This window comes from Boleophthalmus pectinirostris, unplaced genomic scaffold, assembly GCF_026225935.1.
Source record: "Boleophthalmus pectinirostris isolate CB_2022bp ecotype Guang Dong unplaced genomic scaffold, ASM2622593v1 HiC_scaffold_20, whole genome shotgun sequence".
NCBI classification, from domain to species: Eukaryota; Metazoa; Chordata; class Actinopteri; order Gobiiformes; family Gobiidae; genus Boleophthalmus; species Boleophthalmus pectinirostris.
The window spans coordinates 20624503-20643737 of NW_026571153.1; the positions used below are offsets into that span (position 1 = coordinate 20624503).

General features: G+C 41.1%; 1 protein-coding gene across 2 annotated transcripts in view; it reads left to right on the forward strand.

Annotated features, from left to right (window-relative positions):
• tbc1d19 (TBC1 domain family, member 19) overlaps window positions 1-19235 on the forward strand; it is a 33241-nt gene that overhangs the window by 3351 nt on the left and 10655 nt on the right. For both annotated transcript variants that reach the window (XM_055156468.1, XM_020937865.2), the window contains exons 4-11: window positions 1937-2012; window positions 3525-3599; window positions 4321-4384; window positions 9120-9166; window positions 10228-10338; window positions 10422-10494; window positions 11218-11256; window positions 12677-12789. In XM_055156468.1, the coding sequence (XP_055012443.1) occupies window positions 1937-2012; window positions 3525-3599; window positions 4321-4384; window positions 9120-9166; window positions 10228-10338; window positions 10422-10494; window positions 11218-11256; window positions 12677-12789 (598 nt within the window). The remainder of the gene's footprint in view (window positions 1-1936; window positions 2013-3524; window positions 3600-4320; window positions 4385-9119; window positions 9167-10227; window positions 10339-10421; window positions 10495-11217; window positions 11257-12676; window positions 12790-19235) is intronic.

Sequence of the window (19235 nt, forward strand, 5' to 3'; positions counted from 1 at the left end):
AACAACTCAGTACATACACACAACTCTACACAACACACAAACCTGGTTAATGTGGCTCATTGATTATTGCTTCTCTTTATGACTTACTGAGATGAAGCAAGGAGAGGTGTTGCAAGTCACTAACTAGACTTTACCATAACAAGCAGAAGAGCTAAAGATAGAAGATAAGTACATTTAACAAGACACCTGTATTATAGTAATAAGAATATGGAGTGTTTGAAATACCAGTAGTGTACATCAGTTTAGTCATCCATGGCACACACATGCTCATGCTCATGTGCAATATAAAGTTATTCTCTCACAAAATATTGTGTGTATATGGATTTTAAACTTCAGTCAAGACTGACCTGAATCTAACACGCAACACAAAATAAACCAGGTCTTAAAAAGGTCCCAGCTAGTACTAGCAGCATTTCAAATACTGAGAATGTTCACTATAACTACTTGACTTGTTTATTATGTACCGTATTTGAAAAAACCTTGGGAAAAATCCCCTGTGCTGTGACCACAAGCATCAACATCCAGACATGCAGTAGCCAAAACAATAGAAAAAACTGATACAGGCGAGCTGTGCTTACTGTGTCAGTGTGAGTGTGAACATTGTCTTATATATTTTTGTGTGTATTTTTTTCCTTGATGTTTTACTTGGTGCTATAGTTTTTATGAATCATGTTATATTAATATATATATAAGACATGTACATTAGACACATAAGACACATCAACAGAAGGTTGTATGGAGAAGGTGTCAGGGGAGGGGTTCTTGTGACCAGTATACAGTAACATTTTTTGTTTGTTTGTTTGTTTGTTTATAAATCTTTTTGTTAATTTATTACCATGATCCTCTCCAATGTGCCCAGACTCTAAAAAAACATTTGTATAATTTAACTCTCTCCTCATGTATTATGTGAGTGTAGACCCCTTCTGTTTCTGAAGACACATTGTTCCCGGTATAGTGAAGTAAAGCACAGTACTCTTAAGACTTCTTACCTGTGTCTCTGGAGGTTGGCTCTTAATGCATGGCTTTTACAGCTTGATGGGTAACATTAACTAATGCACCTCTCTTTTTGCCATTAGTCAGCTCGATGTGCTCTTATACTTGTTTACCTTACACTGAATCTTGTTTAAGAAACCAGGGCCATGAGTCATTCAATATGTCTCAAGCATGCTTAACTGGAAGACAGGAGATAAACGGTGTGTTTGGGTCTCTCTCCTTTTTTCTTCAGATATTATTCTTTTTGTTTAGTTTCTACTTCATGCTTTTTAAAAAATGACAGGAAATTTAAAATAAAAATAATTACAAAACTTACAAAGGAACTGCATGTCAGATTTAGATTTAAAATTTCATACTCAACCTATCTGTGTCCTCAGACCCACATATTCAAATCAAATATAGCTTTTACTGATTCTAATGCTGATTTATTGTTCTAATGCTGACATAAACATTGGTGTCCATCTGTTTATGAGAATGAGTCTTTCATTTGAGTTCTTTTGCATTTTCAGTGCTTAAATTCAGTTGGTTAAAACCTAAAAGGGCTTGCTCTGATCTGAAGCCTCACTACCTAAACCTGAGCATGTAGTGCCAATCATTGATCAGAGCTAGAGCAGCCTATGAGTGCATTCTGGAGGTTCTGAGCTTTCACAGGAGCCTGTCTATGTACTGAGAAAAACCTGCATGTGTCTGCTATCGGTAAGGCACAGGCAGACCCCAGTGAAGTTGTGATTGTAGTACCTTTTTTAAATCAGTAAGAGCACAGGCTACAGACTTGATTGCATTTGTAATTCTGTCGTCCACCCACCTCTACAAACTATAATTCTGAGTTGTGCACATCCATTTCTCGTTGTTTGTAAAGCGTCTTTGATTGTCCAAAAATGTGCTATATAAGTCTTATGTATTATCTCTGTGCTCTGAAATGTTTTGTTTGTGCTTTCACCAGGCAGCAGCCCCCTTGTCACCCTGCGGTTCCCCCAGAGCACCTCAAAGAGCCACTGGCCTACATGCGCAAGGCCCAGGTCAGTGTGTCTGCTCACATCCTCATCACTGCTCCTCTTCATCACCTTCCTCTCTCTGAGTCTGTCACCCAAATACAAACACAGCACATTTACTCACTCGCATCTATAGGCGGTGGAGGTCAGGATTCAGCTGTTTATATGTTTCGGCTGGATTTAGAATTGAAAATGCAATTAGTAGTGAAAATGTGGAGAAGAGTGATGATTTGGTGTAGCTTTTTCTGAAGTAATTTAAGAACATGGCATGGAATCCCCAGATGTCTAAGTGTGTGGCTAATATAAAAATGGGAATATCACATTTTCTTGAGATTGGTATTGAGTACTTTGTAATTTTCATTTTGGGTCTTTTTAAATCAGAGGTCCACAGCCAATTCTGTCAGTAAAAGCAGTAGTTTGGATCAGAGATCCCATTTTGGAAAATAAATTTGTCTGTTTTGTAAATGTTCAACAACTTTTATTTGTATTTAAGGGGACTTCTTGTAATAGAGTCAAATTTGTTTTGCCCAGTATATATTGTAAAAGCAGCTCTTAGGATCAAAATGAGAGCTCTTTACATCTAACTACAAAGAGAATCAGGAAGTAACACTGGTGCTCTGTTAGCATTCTAGCTGTTGTTAGTACAGTGATGGCAAAACTTCACTCTGGCCTCTAAAAGTTGAGAAACAAGCTTACAAACTCATTGCATTAGAACGACTGAGTGTATAAAGAAGTAAGTAAGGGAGTGAGACGTTTCCTATAGCATTTGGCTCAAGTCAAATGAAACTCATGATGCTAGCAGTTAATTTGTAGCCAAGCTCCATATTAGGAATAGGAATTTACAGCCAAAGCAGACCAAATAGTGTAATAAACACTTCAGGATTGTGTACAGTGGGTTAATACCAACATTTTAAGACCAAAATGATGAGGCTCACTGCAGCAGTTACAGGGAGAGGGTGACAATATTCCAATGTAAGTCAAGAGGAGCTAGGATCAGTAGGAGCTAGAAGCGCCTCCATGAACACTTCCTATTTGGAACGCAGTGGCTAGCACGATAGATATGTTCACGTTTGGACTACTGCAAACAGACTGAATTGTCTTATACAAAGTTTAATCTAAATTCTAGCCAAAATCTGGGGCTACTCCTAAACAGCTGCCAAGAGACTCCTGAACAGCTGCAGGGAGAACTACCAGTAATAGTTTTATAGCATTTTTTTCATAATATAAATTTTGAGTAGGACAGCTTGCACATAGTTGGATTGGATGTTTTTGTTTTTTTTTATAAATTAAAGTCTGTACTCAAATGTACCAAATGCTTAATGTTTAGTTCATTTCGTTTTATTTAGTATTTAGTATTATTGTTAAAAAACACACAGACACATAATTAGACCAGACAGTAATCACTGCATAGTCCATTTTCTAGCCTTGCATCTTCAGTTAAAATATTGTAAAATTAATTTAAAAAAAGCTTCCAATCAGATAGAGTCCATATGTTCCTGCAGTGTGAATGTCTATAATTACATATAAATCTCCCCTCAGGCCAGCTGGGAGAAGCGTGTCCTCAAAAGCCTCAACAGCATGAGCACGGAGCTGGGAGTACCACTGGCCCGCATGGTAACAACTCCAACTTCAGCTTTACTGACACATTGTTTTCTAGTGCAAACCCCTGTTGATGCTTCCAGTCTTTCCAGACTTTTGTTGACTGACATGTGTATGTCAAGAATTTAATGTACTAAAGCAACTACCAAGTTAGAACAAGATGTACAAGTCACGTGACCAAAAATAAAAGCAGCACAAGATTGATGGTGTCTGCAGATAAATTCATAAGACAGTCAAATGGCTCTGTAATAGATAAAACATTGCAGAAGATGATATCTAGTCTACAAATTTGAATTCCATTACACTGTCTTGAAATTGTAGGTAGATCATAGGTTGAGCAGTTGATGGGGTTTTACTGGACCTTAATTTTTCAATTTAAATTTTTTCTAATTCTTTTACCTTCCTTTGCGATTATACAGTGAAAATATTTGGTAGTTGATTCTGCCCTTTTTTACATGTGAATACCAAAGTTACATGTCTGTACAAATAGTGAACTTGTGGTGCTGCGAATACTGTTTAAGTCCAACATGTGTCCAGACCACAGAGGTACTTGTTAGTTTAGAGAGTTTTTGCTACGCTCCTTTTTAGCCAATGGTCCTTATAGCCGTATATGTAGGTTATAAAAGTTTATTAATTTGCCAGTAGGCACATTTTGTATTTTGAGTTCCACTTCTTGATGATTTGTTTTGACTTGAGAGCATTTGTTTGTTGAATTCCCCGTTTTCCACCCACACAGAGGCCTGCAGTGGAGCAGAAGGAGCTGACCAACAAATGGAACGAGATGGGCACAGATGAACCAGGTCTGAATAGATCTCAGGGGATTTGGCCTTGAGCAGTGAAAGACTGAGATGCACTGGTTTGAAGTAGAAATATAAAATAAAATTTAAAAAATGTTATAAAAAAAATAAATAAAATAAAATAAAAAAAACCCCCAAAAAACATGGTATTTTAGACCCCTCTTTGAACCGTCACCTTATCATGGTGGAGGGGTTTGAGTGCCCGAATGATCCCGGGAGCTATGTTGTCGGGGGCTTCATGCCCCTGGTAGGGTCACCCAAGGCAAACAGGTCCGGGGGGACGGGTCAGACGAAGAACGGTTCAGAAGCCCTGTATGACAAGTTTACCAACGAGGCCAGTTACGTCGCCCCGATTGGCGTCACCGGGGCCCCACCCTGGAGCCAGGCCTGGGGTGGGTGCTCGCCAGTGAGTGCCTGGTGGCTGGGCCTTCCCCTGCCTCGGCCGGGCTCAGCCCGAAGGAGTGACGTGGGACCGTCCTCACGTGGGCCCACCACCCGTGGCAGGATCCATATGGGGCCGGTGCATAGGGATCCGGGCAGCAGTCGACGGCGGGGGCCTCAGCGACCAGATCTCCGGACATGGAGACTAGCTCTGGGGACATGGAATGTCACCTCGCTGGGGGGGAAGGAGCCTAAGCTTGTGCGGGAGGTTGAGCGTTACCGACTAGATATAGTCGGCCTCACCTCCACGCACAGTTTGGGCTCTGGAACCCAACTCCTTGAGAGGGGCTGGACTCTCCATTTCTCTGGCGTTGGCCGCGGGCAGCGGCGGCTGGCTGGTGTGGGCCTGCTCATTGCCCCACAGCTCAGCTGCTGTGTGTTGGAGTTCACCCCGGTGAACGAGAGGGTCGCGTCCCTGCGCCTTCGGGTCGGGGACAGGTCTCTCACTGTGGTGTCGGCCTACGGGCCGAACAGCAGTGCTGAGTACCCGGCCTTCTTGGAGTCCTTGGGAGGGGTACTAGACAGTGCACCGACCGGGGACTCTGTTGTTCTCCTGGGGGACTTCAACGCCCACGTGGGCAACAACATTGACACTTGGAGAAGGGTGATTGGGAGGAACGGCCTCCCCGATCTGAACCCGAGCAGTGTTTTGTTATTGGACTTCTGTGCTAGTCACAGTTTGTCCATAACGAACACCATGTTCGAGCACAAGGGTGTCCATCAGTGCACGTGGCACCAGGACGCCCTAGGCCGGAGGTCGATAATCGACTTTGTAGTCGTGTCATCTGACCTCCGGCCGCGTGTCTTGGACACTCAGGTGAAGAGAGGGGCTGAGCTGTCAACTGATCACCACCTGGTTGTGAGTTGGGTTCGCTGGCGGAGGAGGAAGCCGGAAAGACCTGGCAGGCCCAAGCCTGTAGTGAGGGTCTGCTGGGAACATCTGGCGGAGCCCTCTGTCAGGAGGACTTTCAACTCGCACCTCCGGGAGGACTTCTCCTGGATTCCGGGGGAGGCTGGAGATATGGAGTCCGAGTGGGCTTCATTCTCGGCCTCTATTGTCGATGCGGCTGCTCGGAGCTGTGGGCGTAAGGTCTGTGGTGCCTGTCGTGGCAGCAATCCCCGAACCCGGTGATGGACACCTTCAAGCTGAAGAAGGAGTCCTATCGGCCCTTGCTGGCTCGGGGGACTCCTGAGGCAGCTGATGGGTACCGGCGGGCCAAGCGTGCTGCAGCCCGTGCGGTTGCGGAGGCAAAAACTCAGAGCTGGGAGGAGTTCGGGGAGGCCATGGAGGAGGACTATCGGATGGCCTCGAAGAGATTCTGGCAAACCCTCCGGTGCCTCAGGAGGGGGAAGCAGTTCTTCACCAACACTGTTTACAGTGCGGGGGGAGAGCTGTTGACCTCGACTGGGGACGTTGTCCGGCGGTGGAAGGAATACTTTGAGGATCTCCTCAATCCCACTGTCACGTCTTCCGAGGAGGAGGCCGAGGCTGGGGACTTGGAGACAGACTCATCACCCTGGCTGAAGTCACTGAGGTGGTTGGAAAGCTCCTTGGTGGCAAGGCTCCGGGGTTGGATGAGATCCGTCCTAAGTACCTTAAGTCTCTGGATGTTGTGGGGCTGTCTTGGCTGACACGCCTCTTCAACATCGCGTGGCGGTCGGGGACAGTACCTCTGGACTGGCAAACCGGGGTGGTGGTCCCTCTGTATAAGAAGGGGGACCGGAGGGTGCGTTCCAACTATAGGGGGATCACACTCCTCAGCCTTCCCGGTAAGGTCTATGCCAGGGTACTGGAGAGGAGAATCCGGCCGATAGTCGAACCTCGGATCCAAGAGGAGCAGTGTGGTTTTTGTCCTGGCCGTGGAACACTGGACCAGCTCTATACTCTCCATCGGGTGCTCGAGGGTTCATGGGAGTTTGCCCAACCGGTCCACATGTGCTTTGTGGATCTGGAGAAGGCATTCGACCGTGTCCCTCGTGGTGTCTTGTGGGGCGTGCTCTGGGAGTATGGGATCCGGGGCCCTTTGCTAAGGGCTGTCCGGTCCCTGTATGACCGGAGCAGGAGCTGTGTTCGCATTGCCGGCAGTAAGTCAGACCTGTTCCCGGTGCAAGTTGGACTCCACCAGGGCTGCCCTTTGTCACCAGTTCTGTTCATTGTATTTATGGACAGAATTTCTAGGCGCAGTCAGGGGCCGGAGGGGGGCCGGTTTAGGGACCACAGGATTTCATCTCTGCTGTTTGCAGACGATGTTGTCCTGTTGGCTTCATTGAACCAGGACCTGCAATGTGCACTGGGGCGGTTTGCAGCCGAGTGTGAAGTGGTTGGGATGAAGATCAGCTGCTCTAAGTCCGAGGCCATGGTTCTCGACCGGAAAAAGGTGGCTTGCCCTCTCCGGGTGGGTGGAGAATCCCTGCCTCAAGTGGAGGAGTTCAAGTATCTTGGGGTCTTGTTCACGAGTGAGGGGAGGAACGTGAGATTGACAGGTGGATTGGTGCAGCTTCGGCAGTGATGCAGTCGCTATATCGGACCGTTGTGGTGAAGCGGGAGCTGAGCCAAAAGGCGAAGCTCTCGATTTACCGGTTAGTCTTCGTTCCTACTCTCACCTATGGTCATGAGCTCTGGGTAGTGACCGAAAGGACAAGATTGCGGATACAAGCACTCGAAATGAGTTTCCTCCGCAGGGTGGCTGGGCGCTCCCTTAGAGATAGGGTGAGGAGCTCAGTCATACGGGAGGAGCTCGGAGTAGAGCCGCTGCTCCTCCACGTCGAGAGGAGCCAGTTGAAGTGGCTCGGGCATCTGTTCCGGATGCCTCCTGGGCGCCTCCCTCGGGAGGTGTTCCGGGCATGTCCCACCGGGAGGAGGTCCCAGGGAAGACCCAGGACACGCTGAAGGGACTATGTCTCTCGGCTGGCCTGGGAACGCCTCGGGATTCCCCCGGAGGAGCTGGAGGACGTGTCTGGGGTGAGGGAAGTCTGAGAGTCCCTGCTTAGGCTGCTGCCCCCGCGACCCGGTCCCAGATAAGTGAACGAAATTGGATGGATGGATGGTATTTTAGAGATTGACATAGATAAATAGATAAATACTTTACTGATTGCCGGAAGGGGAAATTCAGGTGTCCCCGTAGCTCAAATTCACCCATTTCCTCACGCACTATATTGGTGTATAGTAAATGTAATGGTGTACAAACAATGCATGTTTGAATAGGTAATTGTTATGAAGCTATAATATGAACAAGTTTGTATGTAGTTTATTAATTGCTAGAAAGCATGGGATGATATTCTGACATTTTATGTCACGATTTTCATGTCCAAAATAATTGCGATTTAACGATCATGATAACAGCTGAAAAATGTTGGAGATATTAAAAATTATAATTTGAATATTATTAATTAGTTACATTTTAAAGAACTTTTATAGTAATGTACTTTGTTATCTGTGAAAATAACAATGATCCAGAATATAACAATCTAGAATATAACATTAAAGATAAATAACTTTTCTCTGCACATTTTGGTGAAACAATGGCGATTATCTCTATTGGCATTTACAACAATTATACAAAATGTCTGCCTTTTTATTAATAACAATATTATTGTTTATCCCATCCCTAACTGCTAAAAGAAATCTTGTAACTTTGGCTCTTGCTTCTCCTTTAAGGGTTACCAGAGCAGGGCATTAAAAGCCTTGAAATAAGTAAAGTCCTATTTGTTCCCTGCACTGAACTGCATGGTACTGGATCCCAAATACTTTTGACCTTTGGGTGGCCAGTACATTTCATTGTATAAGATAAGATGTTGCAAAAGATATTTTATTGAGGAAGACCGAAATATACATCTTTATCTTTCACGGGTAGTCTCCGGGTAAATTCAGTACAAAGAGCATGGTAACTCTCCGATCCAAACAGCACTATCACTCTTTGCAATAACACTGTGCTCTGTGCCGTCGGCTAACTGTAAACACTGACTTTTTCAATCTCGAGCCTGTCCAGACTTCTTGGACTGAGCAGCACCCTTCCTTCCGTCCAAACCCGATTCTGACCTCGTTTACAGCTGACACGCCATGCCGATTTACTGCCGTGCTCTGGAAATCCCACTTAGAGACAGCTCACGGTCCTACTTAGCCTCCCCTTTGACCACAAGACACTGCATTGTTCTTAATGCAGAAATGATAAAGTGTTTCTCAAGCCTCAACACATTTGTATAGTCTAGATACAAGAGCTGTCCCATCTGTCTTGGATTTGCTGATGTAAACGGTTGGTATTTATATAAACTACAATTGTGAATTATCTCGTTACAGATTTGAGTCGCTTCAGACCTGTCTATGCCCCCAAAGACTTTCTGGAGGTAACTGTTCCATTGTTGATTATCTTTAGAAATCGATTCATGTTCTGATCTTGACACTTGGTACAAACGGCCATGCATTGGTTTATACAGGTGCATCCCCTGCTGTTTTCCATTAATTTGTGTGAAGCTTAGAAGTCTGCCAATAAACAACTCTGCAAGCAGGAACCTCTAGTTTTCCTCTTGTGTGTGTGCTTACAAGACCATTGAATACAATATAATTTTCACACAGTTTTGCTAATGTTCTCTAAGTACTACTGTCTGAGGTTACATGCACACTCAGATTTTTTGATAGTTGAGTTATTAAAATGACATGTAAACAGGAAATCATCAGATTTCTTTTTCTAATCATGGTCCCTTCAGTTACTCACATCGGACTTTGTGGTTTACACGTCATTTAAATGAACTTAATTAAAGGGTTCTATACTTCGTTTTCTGATCTAGGTTTTAATGTTGTTTCGTCATCATAAATATACCTGGTTGTGTTTTGTTTCCTTTACACATGTTTAACACACAAACCCTGCATATTTAGAGTTCTTCTCTCAAACTGAAAACGCTCTCTTCCACCTTGTGATGTTATGTGGTAATACGGGTATACAGGTAAGTGCTCCACTGTGTTTTTAAACTCTATAGACCTTCACTAGAATCATTTGGTTGATTTCAGCCCTGAATAAAAGGTAAAATATAGCTGTTAACTTGAAAATTACTGCTTCATAACATTACAGGGTGGAACAGAGCATTTTGAACTTTAGAAATGCAGGATTACTCAAACGTGTGAATGAAACAAAACACAACTCCAGGTATTCTTAGGAGTAGGTAACAGCATTATAGCATGGCTTAAAGCTCACAATAGTTTAGTCTTTGTAATATAGGACCTTTAATTGTCCATACATGAAATAATAATCAGACTTTGGTGTACGTGTGACATTGCCCACTGACAACACACACAGTTAGCTGCAATTCAATGACAGAGCTAGTTGTAATTAATTTATGATGTCATGTATACATTAAATTTAAATTTTAAATTTTAAATTTAAATTTAAATTTAATTTTGATTTTTTCAGGTAGTGGTTAGCCTGAGAAATCCCAACCATGACAGCAGTGAGGAGGTGAATGTTCGCAGCCACTGGGGTCTGATTCAGGTTCCCCTCAATGTTCGGGACATCCCAAAGTTGGTAAGAGCGCTTTTTTTTAAAGTCTGATCTTTAAACCTCTTTTATTTATTTTAAACCTCTCTCTGTTTTTCCCACTATTCCAGAGACAGGCCTTTTCAGAACTGAACCTAAACACTGGGCAGTTGGGGATTGATGACCACGCACACCTTCATCCAGGTACATAACTAAAATGCAGTTGTTTCTATAAGTTAGTATTTCATGTCATAACTATATTAAAAATGCATTGTGTAACATTTCTCTTGGAGGGTCCGTCAAATGCTTTTTACCATGGAGATGTTATTCACTTCGTCTGGAATGTTTCACAGTGTAGTATTAAACCTTTCTATTTTCATGGTGACCATGCCAAACATGTTACAGGTCAGATCAGTGAAGAGGCAACCCCACTCACAGTCACAATGCCTGTTTTTCTAGGAAGTTTTGAGCTATAAAACCACCTGTAATTTAATAAATCTATAGAAACAAGCAGCTGACAGACCGACACGACCAAAAAAAAATTACATAGTACACCTTTAAGTTTCTTTTAGGCAGAGTATTTTTGGACATATACTGTATTGAATATGTTTGCTTGGAGTTATTCTAACTAAACTGACCCTTTTAAGGTCTTCAGACCTTCTCTTTTATTATTGCTATCATAAATCTCGCTGTGTTAATTGTTTACAGAGTGTATTGTGCACATATCTGCTGTTTACCGCTCCTGTGCTTCATGTCAGCCTGGCTTTCCTCAGACTCTATCTCTGTTAAGTTCGGAAATTGACAGTATTAGTGTCTCTTTGTATTGTATCTTATCTGGTACGATTGTGTTTTTAAACTCAGAGAGATTATATTTGTTTACAAAATTAACCAGATTATTTTATTTGTTTCTTTCCGGTTGCTATGAAGACCTGTTTGAGAATGAATATGTTCAAATTGGGAAGAAAGGTAAGGCAGTAGCCACTCATTATAGATAACTTAACTGTTGATAATAAACATTTATGTATTATCTGTTTAGCTTTATGAATAAACCTGTACCAAAGCAGGAGATTCCAAAAATATTGAGCATTTGCTGAACGTAATACTGTTTTAGACAGGCCACAAGGGGATTTGACAACCATATGTTTTTGTAGCTATTTATACCTTTCTTTTGTCTTTGTTTTCTGAATATTGCTGTCAAGAAGCTAAATTTTCCTCTGTCTGTCCTTAAATAAAAATAATTTGAACAAAGTGACAACATAATGAAGCTTGATTAAAAAGTGCTTGAAATGAGTAGACAGCTCTTTGACTCAGCACTGTGCACTTACATTGGTCTTATTATTCCAAAAACAACTGAACTTAGCCTCATGCTGGCTCAGATCTCCCAAATAGGACATTTACAAGGAATGTGGGTTTACGTTACAACTGGCCGGCATTTAAAATCAATGACAGCATGTTTTAACATTTGTGATTTAGGGCAGAATAGAGACAGAATTGTTAATTTCCCAGTATTTCCAAGTGTTAGTTTTGGAAAGCTATGTAATAGTTCTTCTTTCGAGAATCTGTCAGTAAAGTAAAAATTATGTTTGTACTTGATTCAGTATAATTTGTACTATCCGCTGTTCTTACAGTAAAGTTAGAAAATGCTCTGCTTCACTAGTTCTTGCTCTATTTGCTTTAAGTCCATATCAATTCAAAAATTGAATGATCAATTATAGATTCAAATTCTACTATAAGTGAGATAAATGGGTTGGTAGTAAGTCTGGCATCAGACAAGAGACATGCTTAACCACAAAAAATAATAATCCTGGGTAGAAATATTTGCTGAAAAGATGCCCTTTTTAATTGACTGTCAGCCTTAAATCATCACCAGAGACTCATATTTAAATTGACTAACCAGTTGCCATCATATGCATCAGGAGTATATGCATACAATGTTATTTGATTACTTTGGCCAAAGAGGGTAGTGCAGAAATGTGACTACACAGCTCTCTTATCTGTCTATAATTTAAAAAATGGTTGTGGATGAGTTTGCACTAAATTCAAATTAGATCCCATTGGTTTCTCTGGATCCTAAACAGTTGGTATCAGTATCGGCCATCTCTAATCCTGGGTTCCCATAAAGTTGGAGTTCCATCAGTGTTGCCATTTCCAACCTGTCAAACATAGCTAATCTAAAATGCCCAGGTTAAAGTGTCTTGTAGCTCAGCACAGACATATTCTGGTCTTGGGTTCATTCCTCTCACAGCCACAGGTTCTGAGTGAATAAATAATGTATGTCTATATGTCTGTGTGTTTGTATGTCTGTATGTCTATATGTCTATATGTCTGTATGTCTGTATGTCTGTATGTCTGGGCTTTTACACTAATGTGTTCTGTGTGTGCGCAGTGGTGGAGGAGCAGGACAGTGCAGCAGCGCAGCAGTACAGCAGACAGGGCTGTCCCACTGGGCTCCGGGCAGATCTGTGGGCACTCATCCTTAACTCCACCAACCAGCCACAGGTACACCCCCACCCAACCCCCTCCCTCCAACCGCTCCCCACCTCCCTGCAACAGCTCCTCCATCTACCATTACTGTGTGTAGACTGGTGTGTATTTATGACTTTGTGGGGACAAAAATTACTGCGCACTCTCAATTAGACTTAAACTTACATAGACTTAGACAAATTTTATTGATCCACAAGGGAAATTATTTAGACACAGTAGCTCACACATCACAAAATATTATAGTAACAAAACATAAATTGTAATAATAAATTCAAAATTGAAGCCGCAAGCAGCATCGAACGGTCCTCGCAGACTGCACTTCGCACTCGGCCGACCCGCCACTGCCCCCGGGTAGCGCTGATGCACCTCTTGCGTCTGTGTGATTGTCGCTTACAATTGTACTTGTCACTAAACACAGAAAGTCAGCACGCCTTGGAGATGTTGATGTGCTAACCTAGATAAACATGGGCACTTTGGGACATCGCCATGGCAACACCATGAAAAATACGACTTTGGCCCCTTGTGCTTTTTTGATCAAGGTGATTTGAAGAATCATTGTGCCAAATTTCACGTTCTTCAGTGAAACTAATAAGTTGTTTTATGACTTTGAAATGTAAGAAATGTTTTAAATTTTGCCATTAGGCATGGAACCCAGTGAAATATACCATATGGTTGTGATAGATTTTTTTGATCGGAATGACATGAAGAGTCATTATGCCAAATTTCATAATATTCCGTGATAATAATATTTTTTCATGAATGGGAATTTTTCTGATCTTTCTCATTAGGATAACATTGGAGCTTTTGTGTATCACCATGGGAACACAGTTAAAAAAATACCATGTTTTACATTGACTTTTTTGATTGAGATGTCCCAAGGCAATTTTATGACAAATTTCGTCCATTTTGGAAAAGAAAATTTTCCCTATCTGTGGAGAATCTTGTTGTGTTTTGTAGGGGGCTCTATCACACAATTTTTGTTTCTGTCACAATTAGTAGATTTTGGCAAAATGTTTTACAAGAAGTTTTACAATTTGCAGCTTCGCCTCACGTAAACTGTGACAGTTATGAAAATAAATTGGCTAACTTTTGATGCCCCACTTCTCTAGATGATATATGGTGATTTTCAACCCTGTGGGTGAAGCGCCTTCAGAGGAGTGCATTAAAATACGACGGGAGCGAAAATTCTGACTCAACATTTTGAAAATTTGAATCCAAGATGGTCAGCTTTCGGTTTGTCAGGGGGCATGGCCATAATAATAATTTTTATTTTTCTTCACAGGATGAACGTTGCAATGTATTTTGAGTTTTGTCCAGTTATGCAACACATATTTTATCTAAATTTTCTGCACTTCTGAAGAGGGGGTCACCTGGGTTAGAGAGCAAGGGTAGGGAGGACTTATAGTGTTAAAGACTAAACTGGAACTAATTACATATTTTAATTAGGGGTGTCAAATTATCGCGTTAATTGCGATTAATTAATTGCAGTCATATTTAGCGCGTTATGTTTTTAATCGCGTTAATCTCATTTTTAATCTCTAACTTTAGTGTTTCTGTATGTGAGTTGCTTTATTATAAAACCTGTTTTTATGTGTTGTTGGGACAACAACACACACACACGCACAAACAAAAAACACATTTATACATTTTTTAATTTCGGCAATTCCACTCATTGTCGGAAACCCGCACAAAACGCGCGCAGTAAGAGCGACGTTTACGGCGTCAGTCGCACAATGGACGAGGTCGAAGAGCCAGTAGAACAGAGTCAGCAGTGCACAGGTAAAAACACATTCGTGTCTTGGAAATTATTCTCCCGACGTGAAATATAAAAGAAAATAACAAATATAATATCGCCTACAACTTAAATGTCACTGGTGAAAACAACCTGCATAGACTCATGATGTCTTCACTACTGTCCTATAGTGACCTGCCACATGAGGGGACACGCACACAAACACACACAAACACAAACACACACCTTCATCATCGTCATTAACCTGAGAACGCGCGGACCACGTTTCCTTTCGTAGACACTGCGCGGACACCGACGTGCTCCCGTGAGCCGCGTGTGGATCGTGTTTTCTCGCGTACGCGGCGTAAACCGCGCTTCCTCCTGTGCGCCTCTAAACCAGAACTAACACCAAGACTAAAACCAGGACTAATTCAGTCCAGGACTAAACCAGGACTAAACCAGGTCTAAACCAGGACTAAACCAGGTCTAAACCAGGACTAACCAGGACTAAAACCAGAACTAAAACCAGGACTAAACCAGGACTAAACCAGGACTAAACCAGGACTAAACCAGAACTAACACCAGGACTAAAACCAGGATTAATCCATTCCAGGACTAAACTAGGACTAAACTAGGACTAAAGCAGGTCTAAGCCAGGACTAAAACAAGGACTAAAACCAGTGATCTCATATATAAAGCATTTCTCTATCAATAATATTTTTAATATGGTTAAGGAAAGACTGGACTTTTTATTGTCTTTAAGTAGACAAAAGTTACTATGTTCAGATTTCCTCGTCTTTGCTACTTTACAGCAAACAGTTTCTTATTCATGGAGACTTGGGCTCAACAGCCAATTTGGAGAGATTTGTTAAACAATAAATGACTTTATAAAGTCACTTTTTTTGTTCTATATCAGTCTTTTGATCTGCCACAATAATGTAATAATGAATTTAAATGAAAATACCTCAAATTGAAGGCTTTTCTCAGCAATTTTTAGGTGAGATTAAAATGAGATTAATTAGATTAATTAATTACAGATCATAATTAATTAATCTCTAAATTTTTTTTTATCGCATGACAGCACTAATTTTAATATGATGTTTTCAGTGAATATAGCATTTTCAAAAATATAAGAGGCAAAATAGTGATCTAAATATGTTCTGTGTTAGTAATTAATACCCCGTAGAAGTGTAAAAGGTAAGTAATAATAGTAGCTAAGGTTAGGAGTCCAGGAAAGTAAACCTGTCTATGTAATGTTCGCAAAAAGCATGGAAATCCAACATGTGTGTGCGTGTATAGCATTCCTGTGTGTGCGTATGGCTCACCTGTCCCCCTGGGGTAACCTGTCACCTGTCATTTGTCAGGGACCTGTCACATACCTACAGCCGCTGGGATTCCCAAAGTAGTTTCTTCATAAAAGCTGAATGTCAGGTTTTTCATATCACTATATCAATTCATTGTATGTTGACAAGAGGTGGCCCAAAATATATTAGCTTGTTAAAGGTCACTTATCACACAAAAAGTACTCTTTAAGTGACTTCAAGTCATGTTAAAATGCTGTTACCTGATGTTTGAGTAATCTTGATTTATTAATCTGTCTGCATCTCTAAATCTCAAAATGCTCTGTTCCACCTTGTGATGTCATGAAGCAGTAGTTTTCAAGTTTCACCTTTTACCTTTACTTCTGTAGAGATTGGAAGTTACAGAGTTAAAATCTAAATAATTCTAATGAAGGTCTATGGGGTTAAAAAATTCACTAGAGCACTTCCTGTATCACCACATGCCATCACAAGGTCAAACAGAGTATTTTCTGTTTGAGAGAAGAACTCAGGCTAAATATGCAGGATTTGTGTGTTAAATGTGTGATTGAAAAGAAACACAACTCCAGGTATGTTTGAGATAAGAAAATAACATTATAACAAATTGGAAAATAGTGTAATATGGGCCCTTTAAGGTAAATATTTTCACCATTAGAAATTTCTTTTGATGCATGCCATTGGGCAATTAAACATTCTTGTTCTAGTTGCTTCTAGTCTTGGATACTTCAAATGAGTAAGTAGACACTATAATTTATTCAGACTCAAGGTTTAACAGTTATGTAACTAGTGTGTGTGATTCTCCTGAAGGGCTGTTTATCTCTGCTTGTTGTAGCCTGTCCTGAGAATATAAATTCTACCACTAACATAATCAAATGGTGCAGTTTTAGCACAGTGGACCCAAACAGAGTCACCATCTGCTTCTGCTACTGGTGCTTGTGCTGGTCTGGTTCAGAGTACAGTGGAGTTCCCCGTGCCTAGGGACATGATAGTGTTTAAGGTGCACTTGCGTAACTTTTCAGGTTGCGGGTCCGCTACCATGGAGATGATATTGCTTTGCCTGTAAGTGTACATGATATGTGTTACGACTGGTAGGTTATTTTTTCAGACCAAGAGTTTGTTTTCATACCTGACAGTTTTGACCACTCACTAGTGGTCTTCCTGCAGATGGCGCCGTCATCCTGCCTCCTCGTGTAGGGAGACAGCGCCAAAACTATATAAATCAGATGACACGACACATCTGAGCAACACCACGTGACCAAGATCGCTAGTGAGCAGTCGACACTGTCAGGTATGAAAACAAACTCATAGTCTGAGAAAAGAACCTAATAACATAAATTATTGGAAGACCAAATGAACCTCACTGGGCTTTTCCACAATATGGTTTTATACTTATTTAAGATGCATTTATTCAATTATGTGTTAAGTGTCACTGGAGTGGATCCAAAAAAGGACTCAAAACAAGGACAAAGTGCAAAAGTAACAAGGGTTTATTAACCAGGGAGGATAGGCGGTGGAGAGATGAGGAGCCGGTAGACGAAACAATCTGGCAGAGTCTGGCAGGAGAGCTGGGCCTTTGTAGCAGGCTTGATTGCAGATGGGATGCACGTGCTCCCAGCAGACTCCGCCCACGTCCACACACAGAAGACTCAGGAACTCAGACAGGGGCGTGACATTATGAGTGTTTTTATTGCTCAAAAATACCTTTAAAAACATGCATTCTGACTGTGAATGGGGTCGCCTCTTCACAGATCTCATTTATAAATTAGCCTGGTGGTGTCTCCTGCTTGTTTCTTTGGAGACTGAAAGTTTTAATGCCATACTCTGCAATATTGGAGGTAATGTAATAACATCTCCCTAGAGACAAGTAACTTGGGAGCTGTATTTTCTTGTTACGGGTGTTTCTGCTGCTCAAAAATACAAAATTTCTCTCTGTGAACAGATTTGCATCTCCACAGATCTTACCTGTTATGTAGCCTACAGTTGTTTCCCATGAGATCGGTTTAATCTCTACCATGAAACATTCTAGACAAAGCAATAACATCTCCATGAAGGCAAGCAGGTGACGAACTCTCCAGTGAAATGAACCTTTAAATCAACAATTCAGATTGATACAGATGTGTAACTTTAAATTTGGTGTTGTCAGGAGAGCTGTGTGAGTGTGTGTAGCCCTGATCACTTCCAGGCCACAGCTCACATGTCTTATAGGACACTTTCTCCATTCCATCCTCTTTCTCCCTCTGCTCATCTGTATCCACCAGTCTGACACAGCCGGAGACACTCGGAGTTAAACCATGCTGCCGGAAACACGGGCTCCATCTGTTAGCACTGCTTTAGTTCTGCTGTCACTACTGTCAGGAATGCCGCTTAAGCTTCATATAACTGCTCCTCTAATGAGATTTAGAGCTATGATCTATCATTTCAGGCTGCGCTATATTTTGTGGAAACATTGATAAAGAGTGGCTGAAGCTATAATCAATGTTAAAAAATTGACATATTGTGACACCACAAAGTTTCCCATTTTACAGAAAAGTGTTTTTGGAAATTAACATGGAGAAAAAGGCAGATTTTGTCATTTTCCTTAGACTTGGGTTGGTCTTGGTTTTGATCCAGTTTGACTAACAAATGAAGGCACATTTTTTATTTTAATTTAAAAGCACTTCCAAAAGTATTTTAAGATATTGCAATAATTTTGTCATCACATTGCAAAGCGTAGTTATCGAAAATCACATCTTTTTTCTCATATCGTGAAGCCCTATTATAATTATACACACATAATTCTAAAGAGCTTGGTTTGTCTGTAAACTATAACACAAACATATTTTCAATTAGGGTTGGGTGATATGAGAAATCAATCAGAATTTTTTTTCTCATCTTACGTGATCTCCTTTTTCTACTCCAATTTAATTGTGTCTTATTAAAAAGTAATTAGTTAAAAAAAAGTCTTTCATTATTTATTTTCTGAGAATAAACATTACAGACTTTTAATAATACAGACTTTTTAATACTTGCCGTTTAACACATACTTTATACTTTAAAGTCTGAAATTTGCTCTAAACCACAGGCTTTTACTGACACATTGTTTACCTCTCTGGATGTTATAAACTCCACGCTGACTTAATCTCAATCTTGATTAAAATTGTATTAATTGGACAGTCCTATTTTCAGGTCATAATAATGGATTAAGTATTCAACTCTTGATTATGTGCTATATTACGTGCTGTTGCTGTGCCCTTGACATTTATTTTTTTCTAATATGCATGATTTAGCACTTTTAGCACACTTTTTGGTTATTTGTATACTTATATACTTGTCACGATATTTCCATATCACTATATCTACTCAGTATTGCATAGTATAGTACTCAGACTCAATTCAGTATATTAAAGCTGGGACAATTTACTTTGGATTTC